At 42.4% G+C, this 18,332-nt stretch overlaps 1 protein-coding gene across 6 annotated transcripts in view; it reads right to left on the reverse strand.

Moving 5' to 3' along the window:
• Positions 1–18,332, reverse strand: part of UNC13B (unc-13 homolog B) — a 215,899-nt gene that overhangs the window by 38,056 nt on the left and 159,511 nt on the right. For all 6 annotated transcript variants that reach the window (XM_085043297.1, XM_085043296.1, XM_085043295.1 and 3 more), the window contains 6 exons: positions 16,217–16,306; positions 14,627–14,761; positions 13,683–13,816; positions 12,681–12,766; positions 5,404–5,530; positions 650–746 (listed from right to left, as the gene is read on the reverse strand). In XM_085043297.1, the coding sequence (XP_084899423.1) occupies positions 650–746; positions 5,404–5,530; positions 12,681–12,766; positions 13,683–13,816; positions 14,627–14,761; positions 16,217–16,306 (669 nt within the window). The remainder of the gene's footprint in view (positions 1–649; positions 747–5,403; positions 5,531–12,680; positions 12,767–13,682; positions 13,817–14,626; positions 14,762–16,216; positions 16,307–18,332) is intronic.

Here is an 18,332-nt window from a genome sequence, read left to right on the forward strand (position 1 = left end):
CTTCTAAAGGCCTAGAGGAGCTAAACAGCCTTTTTTTGGTTGGATTATACATTTACTGTCCTTCACTGATTATAATCAGGACAAGCACCAGGGAAATGTACCACGATGTTGAGATCCTTAATGTCAGTTGATGAGGAAAGAAGGAGAGAGTAAAGAGCTACTTTAATTTTTTTTTTTTAGATTTAGCTATTGAAGAGAATGTTTCCATGAGTATCACAGACTACAGTGCCAACAGTCACTGAATAACAGGAAAGCTCTTCTCTACATTGGCAATACTCAGCAAATTAAGAGTAAGATTGGTCTGTCAGTGGATTAAGGTCACATTCTCACTGCATGACTAAGTACATGCAAAGTGCCTCAATTTTCAATTTCAATTACTTCTCCCAAACAGAGAGGGCCAAGAGAGCACCAAGCCACTGGCTGACAGATTAACAGCAGCAGAACAGACAAAAATGAATGATATGCACCTTGCTATTAAGAAGTTCTCTGTGACCTGTAAAGTGCTAAAATAAATGAGTTTCCCAGTTGTTTAGCAAGCAAAAAGGACCACATCCTCCATTTGTATGACAGCTGAATTTATAGTGTTTTATTTGGTTCTGTGCACTGAATGATGTAGCACCAAATCTTGCACCCAGAGTGACCTACATACCCCATCTTTTTTATCTCTCTCCAGAGCACCATGCAGGAAATCTAAGGAAACATCTTCATTTTCATCCAGCCACTGCATCACAAACTGTTCAAACCACCTGCAGGGAAGGAAAGACAGCAAGTTACAGCAGGAAATGGTGCACCCCAACACCAGCAAGCCTTGTGAATGCTGTCTGATGTCTGAATGCTGCTGTCAGTGTGTGCAAAGTTCCCAAATATATTTATACCTGTACACAAACTACTGATGAACAGGGTAGCTTCAGTATCTTCATCACTTCGGCTGGTTCTGAGCTGGCTTTGTCCTTCTTTCTATCTTTCCTCTTCTTCCCTTTTCACCTGCCTTGAAAACCACCTTGAACTTCTCATCACCTCAAAGCACTTTTGTTGTTTCTCTCCTTTCCATCCACATGCCAGAGAACACAAGGGAGACCTCCACACCCACAGCTGTCCCACTGCTCACCTGGGCGTACCAAATAGGCAGTGTGGGAACAGGCAAGCTGAGAAGGAGCTTCTCAGATGGGATCTGACAGCTGGTCCCCCTGTCCTCTGCTCTGAGGGACACACACAGTACAAAAGGGTGTGTGTGTGTTTTTGTTTCATGTGTTTAAGCAATAACATAGCACTTACAGCCTTATTTGAATGTCTGTCTAGAGTTTGTGGCATGCAACTGCCAACATAGCACAGCTGAAGCAAATTTTCATTTCAAGTATTACTAAACAGCCTTCACAAATAAGAGGAAAAAGTGCCTGTGTGTGATTTAGTCCATACAAAAGATTATTATACGAGCTGTACAGAGTACAGCCTTCTCTACACAAGCAGCTGTGCTCATAGAGATGGTGCTAATTGTGGGCTGAGTTTGCAAAGAACATGAAAGCATGTGCCAGACATGAGAGGGAGATCAAGAGCAAATTCACAGGCAGAGCATACTAGATAGCCTTAAATAATCTCTACACTTTGAAATATAAAGCACATCAATGCTAATATTGGAAATTGTAACTGACACAGTGTTAAAATGCCAACAGCAACCTGTCTATGCAGCCCTATTTATTACAGACAGCAACAGTGGAACACTGTCACAGACATATGGACTTCCTGTATTCTGGAAGAATTCCTTTTGAATGGCACTTCAGGCTCCTAAAAGTCAGCATATGTTGAAGTCTGCTGCAAGTTTCTCAAGCTTTCAATGTTTTCTTTTAAACTGCAATAGTGTATTTTAAACAGCTCAAGCCTTAGGAAGGAACTCAGGCAGTTTACAAGGAAGCAACTCTACATCTTACACCTGTTTCACAGTTCCCAGGCTGCGAGTTGCTGACTGCTTCTCATGTCACAGGTCCGTGTGCAGTTAGAATTACTTGCTTGTGCCAGAAGCCATAGTTTTCACTCTGAGAAGCAGAGGAACTTGCTTTTTATCATGCATCCTTAGTTATTGCACCACGTTCACAAGAAAGGGCCATTTGCTGTTGAGAACAGTCACTGCCCATTTTTATGGATACCATATGTTGCTACACAAAATCAAGTGCATAGGTACCTAACTGTCTTGCCAAATTGACTAAGCAAAGGTGGCAAAGAAAAAGGTACTGCTGGGTGGGTGGGAGTGGTGTATTTGCTCCCCCCCTCATTAAAAAAAAGCATTACCTTCAGGTTTGTTTAGTGTGGTTACACAGGTTTGCTGTGAATGTTGAGTGAATCAGATCAGGAAATTCTGTAAGTACATTTGCAAAGCCAGCCTCAACTTTGTCCTTTGGCGGGCAGAAAAACCCAAGAGATACAAATAACTTATAAATGCTTCCATGTGTACAGTCAGGGCCAAACTATACTTTGAGCTGTAGCACAAGCCTAGAGCTATCTCAGGCCAAGTACCCCTTACAGTGTTTTACTATCAGGCTGCTGAGCAAGTCAGGGGGACTCCAAGGACTACAAAAGCAACATATCCAGAACCATACGCAAAATTATCTAGCACAGAAACAAATTAAAATAATCTCATTTCACGCAGAAATAGCTTCAAAATGTTGTTATACAGCCAATATCTTCTCCCTCATCTGCTTCAATTATTGGTCAGGAAGCAAACGCTGTAATGACTCACACACCAGCACACACGGCAGTGGCTCATGGTGCTGCTTCAGAGACATTCTGTGCTCGCAGGGGTCAGCACAGCCTGGCTCCAGATGGCACAGCCAAACTCTCCAAATAAGGTCTGCAGAGAGCACACTTCAGTCCTGCCTGCTGGGAAAGGCAGCGGTGCTTCGGGACTAAATGAAAGTTCACCTCTGTTGGCTGCACAACAGTGAGGTAACACAAAAAGCTACCATTTCAGCTTGGACATGAGCCTGGCTCCCTTGGTCACACTCTGCAGGTGAATTTATCTTGCTCATTTGCTGTGGGTATCTAAGGAACAGTCTCTGGGGCCTGGCAAGTGCTGAGGCACAAAGGCAGGCAGGGTTCCAATGAGTAAAAGAATAATTACTGTGTCTGATGAAGAGAGCCGGAATAAGTCAACAGGATCCCAAAGGAAGGAGTATCTTCCCCCACCAGAGAGGAGGTAGGCTCCAGTACAGCTACAGTATTACCTGCATACTAAGATCAGTATTTAACACAACATAGAACACTTATTTACACACCTACAAAGCTGGGTTTTTTCAGAAACTGACACTTCACAGCTTTTAGCTGGCAGAGAGGAAGTTTCGAAGATTCACTCCTAGGTACACAGTTACCTCCATTTCAGAAAATGCTTCTGAGTTTCAGAAAATAAAGGGAGTATAAAAACTTCAGCTTCAATACCTCGGAGCCTGCACTTCATTCAATCATATCTCAAGGCTACCAGATACATGGTTTCTCATAGTTTAAACAGGAAAAGTGAATCAGTGGATAGCCTCTTGTCTGACAAGTAGACAGACAACCCAACCATTGTCTGGACAGCAGCAATTTAGTTTCATCTGAGGAGTTTACCAGTGTGCAAACCTGCTGCGTGGACTCCTTTGTTTAAGCAAGTTTCAGGGCTAAAAACACTTATGATGAAGCAAATCAAAGGACAATTCATATCAAGGGGGTATTTCGTGACAGGTGAAGGTAACGGTTGAGATAAACATCACCTATGTCTGACAATGTGGCTATTGTGCTAAAACAAGAGAGTGAAGTAACAAAGCCAGTGGCTGCAAATGCACATGAGCCCTGAAGCTCCACCTCAAAGGCCAGCAGAGCAGAACAGACTGCAGAACAAAACCGAGCATCATTATCCTGATTACACAGGGGAAAAAGAGATATTAAGAGTATCTGATGGCTTGCATGAGACTGCCCTGACTCAGAGGCACAGCGAAGAGAACGGGTCTTCTGAGACTGTCACTCCAGCACCCTGCTCACTGAGTTTATGCCTCTTGCTGACCTGATTTGTTAATCAAGGCCCACAGCCCACACTGAGCAATTATGTCCAACTGCCTCAAGTCTGATTAGTATGCAGCTAGCACCAGGCTTGAGGACTGCATGCACAACAGCATGGCAAGAGAATTCAAAGTGCCAAACTGGAAACACAGTCCAGGAAAAATGTGTTTGTCAAGAGGGGCAGAGTGCTGCATTTAGACAGCAGTGAACACTCATCTACAGGGTGAGAACTGCAGCGTGGTGGGACACAATGCTGGGCGTGCCTGCAGACTGGCCAGTGGCCCACTGGAAGCACCAGCAGTCAGCAATATCTCTGAATAAAAGGAAAAAAAGAGGTTGCTGTCAACAAAGTACATGAGAGCAGCAGCACTGCCTGCAAGGCAATGCAAGGCAAGGTCTAGATGAAACATCAATATTTAAGGCCAAGTAGTGTGTTCAAACACAAATCATCCAGAAACAGGTCAGTAAACTTCACTTAAAAGGAAAGCTAGGAACAAACAAGAACCAGAAGAAGACAATGAAGAGATATGAGCAATGAAGAGACATGACATTGTACTCCTGTAGAGCAGGAACAATTCATTCTCTGTGCCCAGCCTACAACAAGCTCAAACTGATGCAAGGAAGATTTGGAGGGGGTAAAAAGGAAAGTGTGTATTAAATCCCCAAAGCCCTATGGAGTGGTAACAGTGAAGCACAGGAAAAAAGGAGATGTGGAGCAGCCATCACTGAAAGCCTCTGAAAACCAGTTAAAGCATTGGTCACACGTAGAATACCTGGTCTTGCATTAGGCAAGTGTGGGACTCTAGCTACAGCATTATCACCAGGTTCCTCTCACAACCTTTCGGTCTCCTACACCTTCTCTAGGTCTGAAATCTATTGTTGCTCTATTAAAGTTAAATAAGTTGCAAACAATTGCTTAGAGCTCAAGAGCGACAGCATATCTGATGCTTCCAACTAAGACACCCAGTCTTAGTAAGAAAGAGAAAACATTATCTTTACTTCCAAATCCTGTTGTGTGTGTATATATATGAGATCCATGTACAGTACATACACATAAAGCACATCTGTACACACACATCTTTTGTTCAAGAACTGACCAACACCCACACTGCAGGCACAGAGTAGCTTGAAGTCTGTCCATGCCATTGCTTAGCTTTGGAAGGATAGGGAGGTACTGTACAATAATGGACTGAGCTGGGGCCGGGGCAGCGGCACAGAACACCTCAGGGGACAAACATACACATAAACACAGAAAATCAGGAGGTAAGGCACGATGTATCTTGAAGGCAGACACAGGACAACCAAATGGCCACCCTATCCCCAAGGTAACAGAAGGAGGCAGATAGTGGGGATTTGCTACAGGAGACATGAAACACTCACGATGGATATTCAGGCACTTTTCCCTTGAAGGCAGGCAGATCACGAACGTATTCGTTGTACAGCCACTTCACTTTGAAGTGTAAATTCATATAGTCCGCACTTTTACACAGTCTGTGTTTCTCATGCTCTGTAAGGAAGGGAAAAAAAAAAAGCAGTTAGGCCTGAATTTACCACCACACCAGGCATGGGAAGGACTTATAAAGCTTGTCTGCAGTATGAAATGGTTTTGAGGATGAAGCACCTACAGAGCCACAAAATCTTCGCAACACAGGATTTTGGCAGCAGGCAGGAGTTCTTGGAGGTCAGAACCATTGGGGCTCTGGAGGTTTTTCTGTAGCACCAATTAATACTTCCATTTGTTGAAGATTTTTTTGTTGTCAAAGCAATAAAAATAGAGCAATCTCTTATGGCCTTTTCATTTAACATAGCACAGTTGAAACTCCATCTTTGCAGGAGAAAAATCAAGGCGAGCAAATCTGTTCATTCTTGGATATAAACAAAGGCAATACCAACATGTTACACTACATCCCCTAAGAGATAAGAGTAGAAAGCACCAGGAGTTTGACAGTGTGACTCACAAGCAAGATCAAACAAGCTACACAGGAACTGGAGCCTTCCCTGATCCCCTGTTTGGAGAAATTAATGATATTTCTCTTCCACAAGGCAAGGTCTGCTGCTGAGCCTTTTCCTCTTGCCAGGTTTCCTTACATTTTTGTACTGAGGCAATGCTGAAAAGTGCAGTTTCTCCCTGTATAATGCCCATACCTCCATATCACAACCCTTCCCACACACCCACGCCACTAAAGCACTGGCCAGACTCAGATCTGTGTTTCTGCAGAGATCACTTCCCCACACCACTTCTCCCCTTCCTTGTCAGGAGAAATGTCCATGTCTTCACTCTCAAGGCCCTTCACAGCCTACATCCACACTACCATCTTTTAGCAATTGACTCCCACCTCTGATCAGCCCACAATCCCTGCTTTTAAAATACTTAAATTCTCGCAAAAGCAGCTCAACGCTTTCTCCCAAGCCACCCCTCATGTGCTTACACAGGCAGCTCCTTCTACTGCAGCACTGCTTTTCTTCAAAATCCTCCCTGAAGAGATTAAAATTAATTCCTTTTTCATGATATGAAGACTCAGCAGCTGGCTTTTGCCTGCACTGTGACCCTGCATTATCAGGTGATCAATTCTGCACTGCTGCTCCCCAGTGCCTCCTGTCTGTATCCATCTCCTTCTCCTGCCAAGCTTCACAGCAGGAATACACTTTGTGCCAAGCTTCTTTGTTCACTCTAGCACCACAGCAAGCTGCTAGTCCATGACTACAATGTGAGATATTATACTAAAACATACATGATTTTGGCTTAGACTCAGGTTTTTATCCCAGTATTTGATTTTAGACTCTTCTTTCTACTTTTCACATGGAAACCTTGCCACTGATGTAAGGGCATTGCTGCTGATGTGCAGACAGGTTTCAGCTATGTTAAAAAGTGAGAGTCTTTTTCTTAACTTTGAACGGCTTATTACCTGATAGACAAGCTTATCTTACAACATCATCTGTTTTCAGGTAAATGTGAATTCTTGCAGCTAATTAAAAACATTAAAAAAAACTTCCATCTCTCTCTTGAAGCTTCACCAACATGCACAAGAATAAAGTCCAAATCAAGTGTGAATTATCCAACTGAAAACACAAAATCCAGAGAAATCTTCATGCAAAATTTTTTCATAAACCTTGTCAACACCCAAGCAATTGAATGTTCCAGTGGGCTGCTTGCAAGCTTTTGTAACAGTGTAATACAGATTTCTTTCTAGCTCACATGTTGCAGATTCACAGATACAATCTCAGGGAAAAAAAAGCAAATTAATAAAAGAGAAAGAAAGAAACCCAACCTTCGTTTTAAAGAAATTAAAATGCCCAATATCTGAGAGACATAATCCTCAGGCATGATGGTTCAATGGACAAATTACATGTACTATGGTCCATTTCACTCCACAGGGAGCTGTGTAAAGTCCATTCCTGTTTTACATTAATAACCTCATATCTTTCTTGAGGAATAGGAAAGCAGGAGTATACTCAGCTTCTGAACTGCTGACCCTCTGCTATCCCTCAAGCAATTGCAGAAGAAAATGAGAACTCCCTCTGTATATCTAAAACTGGAAACAAACAGAGCAATAACTGTGCCTGCTCTGCTCCCTGTGAGTGAGGAAACCAATGGACAATTATAACTTCATTAACTCGGATATGTGCTGCCGCCAGTTGCTGCTCCCGCATGTGGAAAGTTCTGCTCCCGCCAAGGAAAGGTCTGACTTGGATGTAAAAAGGACTTAAATCAGATTAAGTTCTCCAAAATTAAACAATGCACTAAAAGCAAGCAATTCAAGCCTTTTCCTGTTTTCTAGGACATTTAAAATACTTCTAAGTTGCAGAAGAAGAAGATGCAAAGCCACTACAGAAACATAAGCCCAAGTACAGCTACTAGGACTACCTGGCCATCTAGGCACTAAAGGAGACACTTGACACTAAGGGATAAATCACAGGAAGCTAAAAGAAAGAAGGAGAGGTCTTACCACCATAAAAGAGAACTTTACGTATTCGAAAGAAAGGAGGGGCTTGTGACAGAAAAAAGACAAGAATGAACAGCTCAAACGTTCTGGAGAACAAAGAAAGCCAACAAAGACCCAAACCCCTCTCATCCACCACTTGCATCATCTGCCTTTCCCCCTTCAATGGACTCTGCACAGTTTTGATCAGTTGCTTCCTTCATAACAGGAAATGTTTAAGACTACCTGAAGGTGACATGGAAACACATCAGTCAGAGGCATACACTGAAAACCCCTTTCAGAAAAAGTAAAGTGAAGATCCTGGCAGCTGTTGTAACGTGTGCCATCAGTCTTAGAACATTTCTGTTCTGCTTTATAACCTGCTGGCCTTTAAAGAGCTTAGCAGCAGCAGCAGCAGCAGCAGAACAGCACACAGACATTGTGCAGCAACTGCTGTGTTTTATCCTGAAAAGACCATAGAGTTCTGTAAGTCTCCCACACTTCCTTAGCAGATTTCAGCTGCAAACAGCCTCCTACGGAGAAAAGCTTTTAGAGTCACCAAGGCCATATTATTAAGGAATTAATAGGGAACTGCTTTTCAGGCAGAGAACAGGACTTCTACCACATTCTTTAATCCACTGTTTTTTTCTTGATTGTTAGCCTACTTTTAATGAGTTAATTTCCAGCAAATAATGCCAAGTTTCTGCAAAGAAACTCTAATAGGTACTGAGGCTGTTGAAGCATCAACACTTTAGATAGCTGGTATCTGTGTGTGTGCCTCTGATCCCCTTCTCCTTATTAGAAGTGAGAAAGTGGCAGAATTATTTATTTCAATCCTGCCTGCCAAGTCTACTCAGTCTCTCTTCCTATCAGAGATGTTTCCAATTTGCAGCTCTCCTAATACTGATGTGTCCAAACTAAGATGAAATGTTGCTGTCAAGGATGACATTGATTTTCTATTACTGTCTTTAAAGGTGTTCCTAGCAAAGGAAGAGCAGAAGCCTCTTTTCTTGAAGTGTTTGTGTTTTCTGGGTGACAGAGGTTTCACGGAGGACAGTAAGAAAATTACTAACTACAGTAACCAGTGGGCTCACAGGGAGGCTATCCACCTTCTTGAGCACCAGGCAGTGTCCCAGGGGTGGGGCCAACTGTATGGCTTGCAAAATCATGCTCTACCCTACAGTGACTCCAGGGTAGCATGAGCCTGCCAGCCAAGCCTGGCACACGTGAATCTGACCTGTTTTACTCTTGGGCTGATGGGTAACAAGGGACACTTTTCAAAGACCTGTCCTGTGCTGCCTTTGCCAGCAAACAGGGAAGTGCCAAGTCTGCAGTGAATGGTGCCTTGAGTAGCCACTGCTTTGGGGGAGAGAGAAAACAAGTGGGGTAGATCCTGGTGCTTCTGCTGTGTCTCAGACACTGAGTCTCCTTAGGAAAGCCAAAGACATAAGGTCCAACAGTCAAATACACTGCTGCTGTGACTACTGCTACCAGCTGCTGATTTTATACAGAGAATAGGTGTTTCATTTTTGTGACTCAACATTTTACACATTAGCAATCTAACTCTTCAGAAGGTGCCCAAAGGACACATGGTGCAGGATCCACAAGCTGGCACGAATTCTGGATCTGAAGACCTTAATATTCCAGGTATAAATTAGGATTTATCCATTGTCCTGCACAGGATGCATGGTGCACATCGGAAAGCTCCAGCTGGGAGAAGCACGATGGGGAAAAAGGAAAACCACTCAGGCAGCCAGGCACTGCTCTCCAGCTCAGAGAAGCCATCTCCCACTTGAGCCTCCCAGCTCTCTTCCACACTGCCTACTGGAGAGCAGTGTGGAAACATCAGGCTGGAAGGACAGAGGGGGCAGTTTCATGCAGCCAGGTCTGCACTCTTTATACTCCAAAGTCTCCATTTCTACAGCAGAATTATAGTCTTTCAAGTCTTCTTTGAGATCTGTTTATCACTGGCATAAAAACTACAGAACGCTAAAGCTAGTGTTAGAACTACATTCAAAGTGCTAAAACTACAGGTAACAGATCAAAGTCTTTGTCTACTCACAGCTACAAGCTCCAACAAGGAGCACGGACTTACCACTTGGTGAGGTGAATGAGCTCATGTGATCCAGAACTTAGGAACAGAACATAAGGGAAAACACCACGAAGTAAGTTACGGGAAAGTGTTATACTCTGTGTTCATATGCACACAGCTCCAAAAATAGATTAGCTTTTATTGCAGAGAGCTTCTGATGCACAAAGATCTTAAAGCAGACCAGAAATGCACCCACGGATTATGCCACAAACTGGGAAAAGGAATAGGAAACTCTTGGTGCAGGTTAACTGGTAGAAAAACCAGCAACTGAACCTGAATCTGAGAAATGACAGAGCCAAGAGCTGAGGATGGCAAATCTAATTATCATCCTACACATCATTTAATCAGTTTCCTTTAATCCCCCTTTTCCCTAGTTAAAAAAAAAATGCAGTGAGTTAATCCAATCATCTGTATTTAAAATATATGTAGTAAGGCCCGTAATTGAATTACTGTAGAGCTTGTTCTAAAGGTTATCTTCACAAGTTTCTAGAGAGCAAAGCAGTGAGGAATCACACTTGCCTCAAATAGAATTCTGCACCCTAAGCATTTCTTGAATATATATTTGGAAGAGACATATCCCAACACAGCCTCTATCACTGTTCAACCCTCCTGCAGAATCTGCACAGTTAGACTACAAATACATTACCATGCATTTTTTAAATCTTTGTTCAAAATGCAAATTCTCTGTCCACCAGCTGCATTTGAATCAACTTTTGTTACCAATAAATATTTTGAAGAGGGATGCCCTTTTCAGCAAGTATTTGCTATGCACTGAGGAACTCATGTCTGCAGATAAAGGAGGAGGATGGGGCACTTCCAACACAAGAGCAAATTGCATAACAAATTCCTGAAAGTGAGCACACAGGAGTAGAAAGAACCATAGATTGTCTACATTGGAAGGGACTGTAAAGATCATCTCGTTTCAATCCCCATTCCATGGGCAGGGACACCTCCATGAGATCAGGTTGCTCAGAGCCCCACCCATCCTGGCCTTGACCACTGCCAGGGATGGGGCTTCCACAGCTTCTCCGGGCAACCTGTGCCAGGGCCTCACCACCCTCACAGGGAAGAATTTTCTCCTAATACCTAATCTCAACCTATTCTCTTTCAGTTTGAAACCATTCCCCCTTGTCCTGTCACTACACACTCTGGTAAAAAGTCCCTCTCCAGCTCTCTTGTAGGCTCCCTTCAGGTACGCAGTTAGGTCACCCTGGAGGCTGAACAAACCCAATTCTCTCAATCTTTTTTCACAGGAGAGGTGTTCCGTACCTCCTATATAAATAAGGACAAAATTGAATGGGGAGGTAAAATAGTTTGCAGGAGCAAATAGTTCCTAGGGAAAGAGAACATTAAATTATCCATACTGCCTTATCTCTAACACATAAGCAAGCAGTGACAGTCACTATAAAAGAGACTCTTCAACGTAGTTAGTAGGTCATAGTCCTTCTTCACAGCGTCTGTTCTTACATGAGCTTGACCTCACAAGACAAAGGCACTGTGGGGTACAAGCACATATAAAAAGTTCCTAACACAGAATTGAGAACATTTCATCCAGCCCTGCAGCCTGTCATATGCAAGCCTACACCTGGAAAGAGTGTCCCCCCACAGCACAGTCTCTACATCTGTTGCACTGACAGTGATTAATAAAATAACGGAGTCAATCTTTTTCACCTACAGAGCAACCCCACAGACTATTTCCGAAGAACAAAATGCAAGGAGCTCTCTTACTGGCAGCAATTTTTTTTCCTAGCAATCTAAAGTAAGAGTCTAATTGGCTGTCACTCCGATAAGTGAGCTTAGATCAAAGAGGGGACAAGTGGATTGAACCAAATTTTATGACTGGCCAAAAAAAGTATCTTGATTTGGGTTTGGAATATGAATACAGCTAGCATGCCACAGACAGCAGTGGCCCTTCTGTTTTATCACAGTATCACCTTACAAATGATCATAAAGCCCAACCCTGCAGAGCCAGTGGGAGCAGGATGCTCTCTTAAACTTGTGAGAAAAGTTGGTTAGATTGTAAAAATCAATGTGTAGAACTAAAACAAAGTTCAGAAACCAACCATCAGAAGAGTACTGCAAGCAGCAGAATTCCTTTCTCGAAGTTTGCTGGGTTTTGCATGCCTAACTCATTTTCAGAAACAGTAAAATTTCTTCCTTACTAGGAGGTGGAATTATGCAAATACTAATTTGAAATGAAGATGTCTGCAGCAGGAATTGTTCTAACAGCATCTTTCTGCCAATGGCTTAGACAATCTGTGCTCTATTATCCAGGGAACTAAAGCCATGGCACAACCCCCAGTCCACCTATTTTCCAACCCTTTCTACCACAATACAATGCAAAATGAAGCTGCTGCTGGCTGCTGATCTATGCCATCATATCATCAGGCCAAAGTGAACTTCTGATTTCAAGCCAAACAGGACGTCAACAAACAGCTTGCAACACAGCCTGACACAGAGGTCTACAGCTCACACAGATCTCAGCTTCAGTTCTCACCCATAAAGCAGCTGTGCACAAACAAACAAACCACTAGAAATCCCTGCTCCAATCACTGGCACTGCTCTTGAGCCTCATTTTTACCCAAATGGATGGAGAACAAGAGATCAGCAATGAGTCAGCTGGCAGCAGTGAGACATGTTCTTACCTTCCATGGCATATTTCATATCCTGGGCAAAAAGACTCCACATCACCTCTGCGCTGATCTTCCCAACTGCAAGCTCCTGAGGAAACCTGAGGGGACATTTGGAAAAGGCTCTGGCACATGTCAAAGCAAAGGGTTCTTCTTTATTTAGCTCTGAGCTACACTACAAGCTGAAAAGCTCAACATAACAGATGCTTCCCTCACCCTAGATAAAGGACCAGGTGAAAATTAGAGATCATGGACTGGACTCTCTGGCATAGATTAAGTAACCCGAAAAATTGCTTTTAAGTCAAAAAGAGAGGCCCTGGATGTCCTTCCCAGAAGAGGTGCATACAGTAATTCTGGGAATGCGATCTCAATGCCCTTGCACCTTTTTCCCCTTCCTTGTCCATCTTTTTTTCTTTTGTCCTTTTTGAGGGTTACTAGGCTGACAGGTGATTGCTGATCATGTTAAATCAGTGATGACTAGGGCACAAACCACATCTTGGTGTGTAATAGCTTCAGGATCTCTGTCTCTCTCCTGCCCTGTGGGACTGTAGGAGGGGTATCCACCAGTTAAACAGATCCATTTCAGGGTCCTTTCCAAAGCTATGCCAACTCCACCCAATGCAATCTCCCAGTGCTGCACTGAACACCATGTTCCTAAACCACAGTGTAAGGCACCACAGCACCACTGTGTGCATTAATGTGCACCCCTGAACTGCTCAACACCAGAAAAAACCAAAAGAACTCTCACCCCAGTGTCAGGTGCCTCCCTGAGTTCAGGATTGTAATAATCAGGGTGTTTGTGCTCGAACGCCATCGTAACTGAACCTTTTGAAACTCTTCCATCCCAATCAAAAAGTTATTTATATAGACAGAGACAGATAAGACAGAAAGACAGACAGACAAGATAAGTACTTCTATAAATGCACAAGTGACAGAAGAGATAGAAAGCAGTTTAACAAATAAAGCAGAGCACACACAAACTAGGCATTAGCCATACATGACATGGAGGATTCTTACTGATTCAGGACTGGGGTATACGAATTCTTGTCCTCTTCTATGATGGAAACGATCAAAGTTATGAGCTTGGGCCAGAAATCAAGATTCCTGATGCTGGGTCCCTGTTCCTCAGGAGGAAGGTCCTGAGTTTTGTTCTAGGAAGGAAGCATTGGAAAACCAGCAGAAAATTTAAGGGGAAGGAAAAAGCTGCCAAATGCAGATCACCATGCAAACTCCAAACACTAGTCACTTGTGGACCCTTTCTTCCAAAGAGCTTAAAATTATTAATGACTGCTGGCAACTTGTCTGATCTAATGCAAAGCACAGTAACATGCCAAACCATGCTGCTAACTGGTGGCCTGAAACCCAACTAATCCCTGTTTTGTTATTTACCAAACCAAAAGCAGGCCAGGCTCCAGGAGACTTGCTGAGACATCATTTGCCCTAAGCTTAGTCCAAATACTTGCTTTTTAGGCACCTGGTTGGTGTGTGTATCCCTGCTGACATTTTGTGTGTGCATTACTTGAGCAGCCAGTGGAGCTTTCCTACATTTGACCTAATTTTGTGTCTAGAGGCACCTCCTAAACCCAGTGCAGGACACTGGCTGCCTTGTAAAAAAACAAGGTAAGATCTCACTACTTGAGGTTTACGTATGCTAATGACAGTTTCCTTGATCAGCCTATATTTGCTGCAATTGGTTTCTGCTCACTCAAAGCTACATCAAACCTTCCCTTCACAAGTAACTGCTGAGGCTGGCAAAATGCATCATAATTAGTTAGTGTAAAACCATTATCATCCTCCCCTTACTAATTAGTGCTCATTAATTGATTACAAATTTTGTGCATTCATAAGATAACGAGTCACACAACTTTGTTTGTGCTGGCTTTTTGTATCAATTAGTATTCTTGTTATTATCTTAAGAAAATCAGAAAACTTGGATTTCTGCCTGCTTCTCAGCTACTTACAGGATCTGTCTGGTACTCCCGACTGTACAGCTCATGACAATTGTTGAAAATGTACTCGTAGGTGGAGTTGAGGCAAGCTTTCACACAGTCCTTCACTACCTGGCTGGCTCGGGGTGGACTCTGCAGCTCTTGGACCTGGCAAGGGGACAACAAAGAGAGTCAAACAAAGCACAGTTCATAAATCAAGCAGGGAAAGAACACAGCACTGTTTTGGAGACCACTCACGGCTTGAGGGATCTGCTTTCAGCAACTTGTGCTGTCGGTGACCTGAAACCACAAATGGGTCACTCTTCCCAAGCACAAAAAAGCAGTGACAACACTTATCTCCCCACAGGAGCATTTGAAGCATAAAGAGATTTTGATGTGCCAAGGAAGATTCCCCAGAACAGACAGATGATGTGGCTTGATATGTGTGTAACCTGAGCCCAACACACAATTTCGGCTGAATTTATAGGACTTTGTTACAAAGCCAGCAGGCAATCTTCACCAGCATTGTAAGAATGTGCAACAGACCAGCAGAGCAGTTTACATCTGATCTAGAAAGTCTTGCCAAAGACCACTCGTCTGCCTTTAAATACAAAAAACTTTCATTAAGGGCACCTTTCATCACAAGCTTTATTGAATTTTAAAGCACACCAGAATCCCTAGGGACATGCTAACTGATACACCTTCTTTCTCCTCTTGCAACAGCAGCAATTTTCATTATTTCATTGTTACATTGCTTTGGAAGAGTGCTGCAGGGGTACTTTAAACTAAACAGGCAGGCAATCATCACCCTGCAAATACAGCTATAACCTGACAATTTTGATATTTTCAGTAGCTCTAAATTTTTCAGAGTATTTCTATAAATCAAACTTCCAACACAGACAGACTGTCTGAATGAATACTCTTAAAATAAAGTTCTAAATCATACTTTGTCCTAGGGCTTAGGAGTAGAATTTTAAACACTTCCTGAAATAGCTCAAATTAAACACTTGCTTTGTTTTTGATAAGATAAAAATTATGTGACATGTGCTGACAATGTTAAGTTGTAAACTTTAAAAAAAAGTTAAGAAGCCAAAAATCAGGAATATAAAATAATCTCATTACACACTGCTAGGACAATAAACTTAACTACTGAACCAGTACGTTAACATTCATAACAACTCTCCTGGATCTCTACTGAGAGATATTATCCCATTTCAGTATCTCATCCTCCATGACAGAAACTCTAAAATATTTACTAGATAGTGAAAAAGCTTCCTAATGTTATTAAAAAAGCAAATTATCTTCCTAAAACTAGACAATTTCCTTTATTCCTCCTCCTCCTCTTTTTCTTTTTTTTTTTTTTTGGGGGGAGGAGGGTGGGTGAGGGTTGTACCATCTTTATGACTGAAGAACCATAGTGAAAAAACAATTTACATCTTCATAATGGAAAATAGAGAGAAGTAAAGACAAAATGCAGATGTCTATGTATGGTTAGCAGATGATTTCCATTTTTCTTAAGTGTCTAAAGCACAGCAATATGAAACAATGGTTTGAAAATGGGAAATCAACTCCTGGGGGAAAAAGCTGCAGAGATACCATTCCCATCCCCACCCATATCCCTACCTTCATCCTGAAAAAAGTGATGCTGGTCAGCAAGTCCACTGTAGACTTTAGGTCCTGCAGCCGTTCACGGCTGCTGGCTGGGAAGTTATTCTGTTGACAGAAAAGGGAAATCCTGTTGGAAAGCACAGCCAGATCCATGCAAGGCTTCAAGCATGTGCTAAATAAGGAAACTGTCTTGGAAACATTTCCTGCTCAAGAAGCTTGTACCAGTCAAAACAATGCTCAGTAAATAAGGCCTTTTTGCTGCAGGAGCTTATCTGTTTGCTTAATTAAAGAGCTTCTCATATGAATGTAAAGTCTGTGGATGCCAGGAGACTGACAGCCCTCGGTGGCAGCAAATCTCTCCTTGGCTATAGGAGTAGGCTGAGAACAGCCTCACCACTGGTAGCCCTGGCCTTTTGCCTGAGGTTGTGTGAGCCCTTTCCTTTCTGCACTCAATGCTTGGTTTTTTGGCTTCTCTTCTGAGATGCCAAGGGGTGTGGTGTATTCAACACCTCCCCAGAGAAATAAACAAGATCAAGAAGGAAAAATTAGCACGGTTCCCATAACAAGGTATTGGAACAAGGATGTCCCCTGTGACATCCCATATGTAAATGGCTGAATGCAGCTAGCTTTGCTTCTTGCACAAAAGTCTTCCCTTTCCAACCTCAGCACTGTGGCCCTTTCCTGCCTTCCTGCTGCCTCCAACCCCTGTCCTTTAACAGCATTCATGTTCCTCAGCATGCTCTTACGTTCCAGCTGATGAGATTGGTTTTGCTGCAAGCAAAACAGCAGGGGCAACCTTCTCTTGGAGAGCCCCTTCACATTTGCACATTCAAAAATTATTAGTCATGAAAGTGAAAAGGGCAGAGGGGAACAAGTTTTCACTTTTTACTGAGGACTTGCAGAAAAATTTGCTGTTTCTTGACAGTAGTAATTGAGTATTATTGCAGTTCAGCTAACCACTCTTGGCAATTCAGTGCTCTTTGCAGTCATTTGTAGATGCTCCTTCTGAGACAACTCTCCTCTTAGAGCTAAGTTGTCCACACATGGACTCTATGGAGCTCAGGGTATTCATTACAATCAAAGATTTCCATGGGTAAAGACCTAAACACAAACCAGCTGATGAATGTAAATTGCCATCTCCTGTCTGGAAAGCTGCTAACTAACACCTTTTCTTCCAGAACTTAAACTGCCCTTCAGGGGTCTTAAAATAATTACTAAATGCTCCCATAATGCTTCAGCCATTTCTCTAAATGTAATGGCGATTAGATTACACCTAAATTATTTAAACTACACAAATCTTGCCTGGTCCTTTATGTAAGATCTTACTTTTTCATGCACAGTTCAGTTGCATTAGCCACCGAAAACCAGCTTTTACTGAACACCAAGCAAACAAACAAGGCAGCATAGCTACAGATTCCTATTGCCATGTGTTGATAATTTTCCCTCTGCTACTCAGGGGATCAATGCTCTATTTAGACCTTCTCTTACTAGTAATGTAGCTTTAAAATAGCTCTTCACACAATATTCCTTTTATCTTCTTCCGCACCTTGCCCCTTTTCCTTTTTGATTTGTCTTCCTAATGCACTTCTCTTGATCTGCTCATGTTTTTCTCCCCTTTATGTTTTTCTGTGTTTCAGGTAAATGCTAAAATCAGAAGGGGATAACTAAATAAAATGAAAGCTCACATTTTTCCACTGTTTTCAAATTTTTCAATGAATTAATCACCAATTGAAATAATATAGCAAGGAATTTAAGGGAAAAAAGTGCCAAGTCACACGATAAAACTATAGTGACTCTGGATTAGAAAGAAAGAAAGTGGAGGGTTTATGAAGCTTGTTGGACTAATGCCAACATTTGAAACTCATCTCTTCACAATCTGCTCGACTGGGGGGACATCTCAAACCTGACAATACATCATGATTCGAGTTTGCCAAACCTAAAATACGTGATACCATGGTCCTCTAAAATATTTCTGCCATAGTAGGGGAGAACAAGTCTGTTTTCCCTTTTTAGATGATACCCAAAGCTGATAAGAGTAATTAAAATTATTTAATTCAATCCAACTTGGATTGGAAATTTCTGGGAAAGTATCAGAGATGAGCACAGTTCACAATCCTCAAATTATTTCAGA

Source organism: Lichenostomus cassidix, chromosome Z, assembly GCF_008360975.1.
Source record: "Lichenostomus cassidix isolate B80296 chromosome Z, HeHo_3.0, whole genome shotgun sequence".
In the NCBI taxonomy this organism is placed as follows: Eukaryota; Metazoa; Chordata; class Aves; order Passeriformes; family Meliphagidae; genus Lichenostomus; species Lichenostomus cassidix.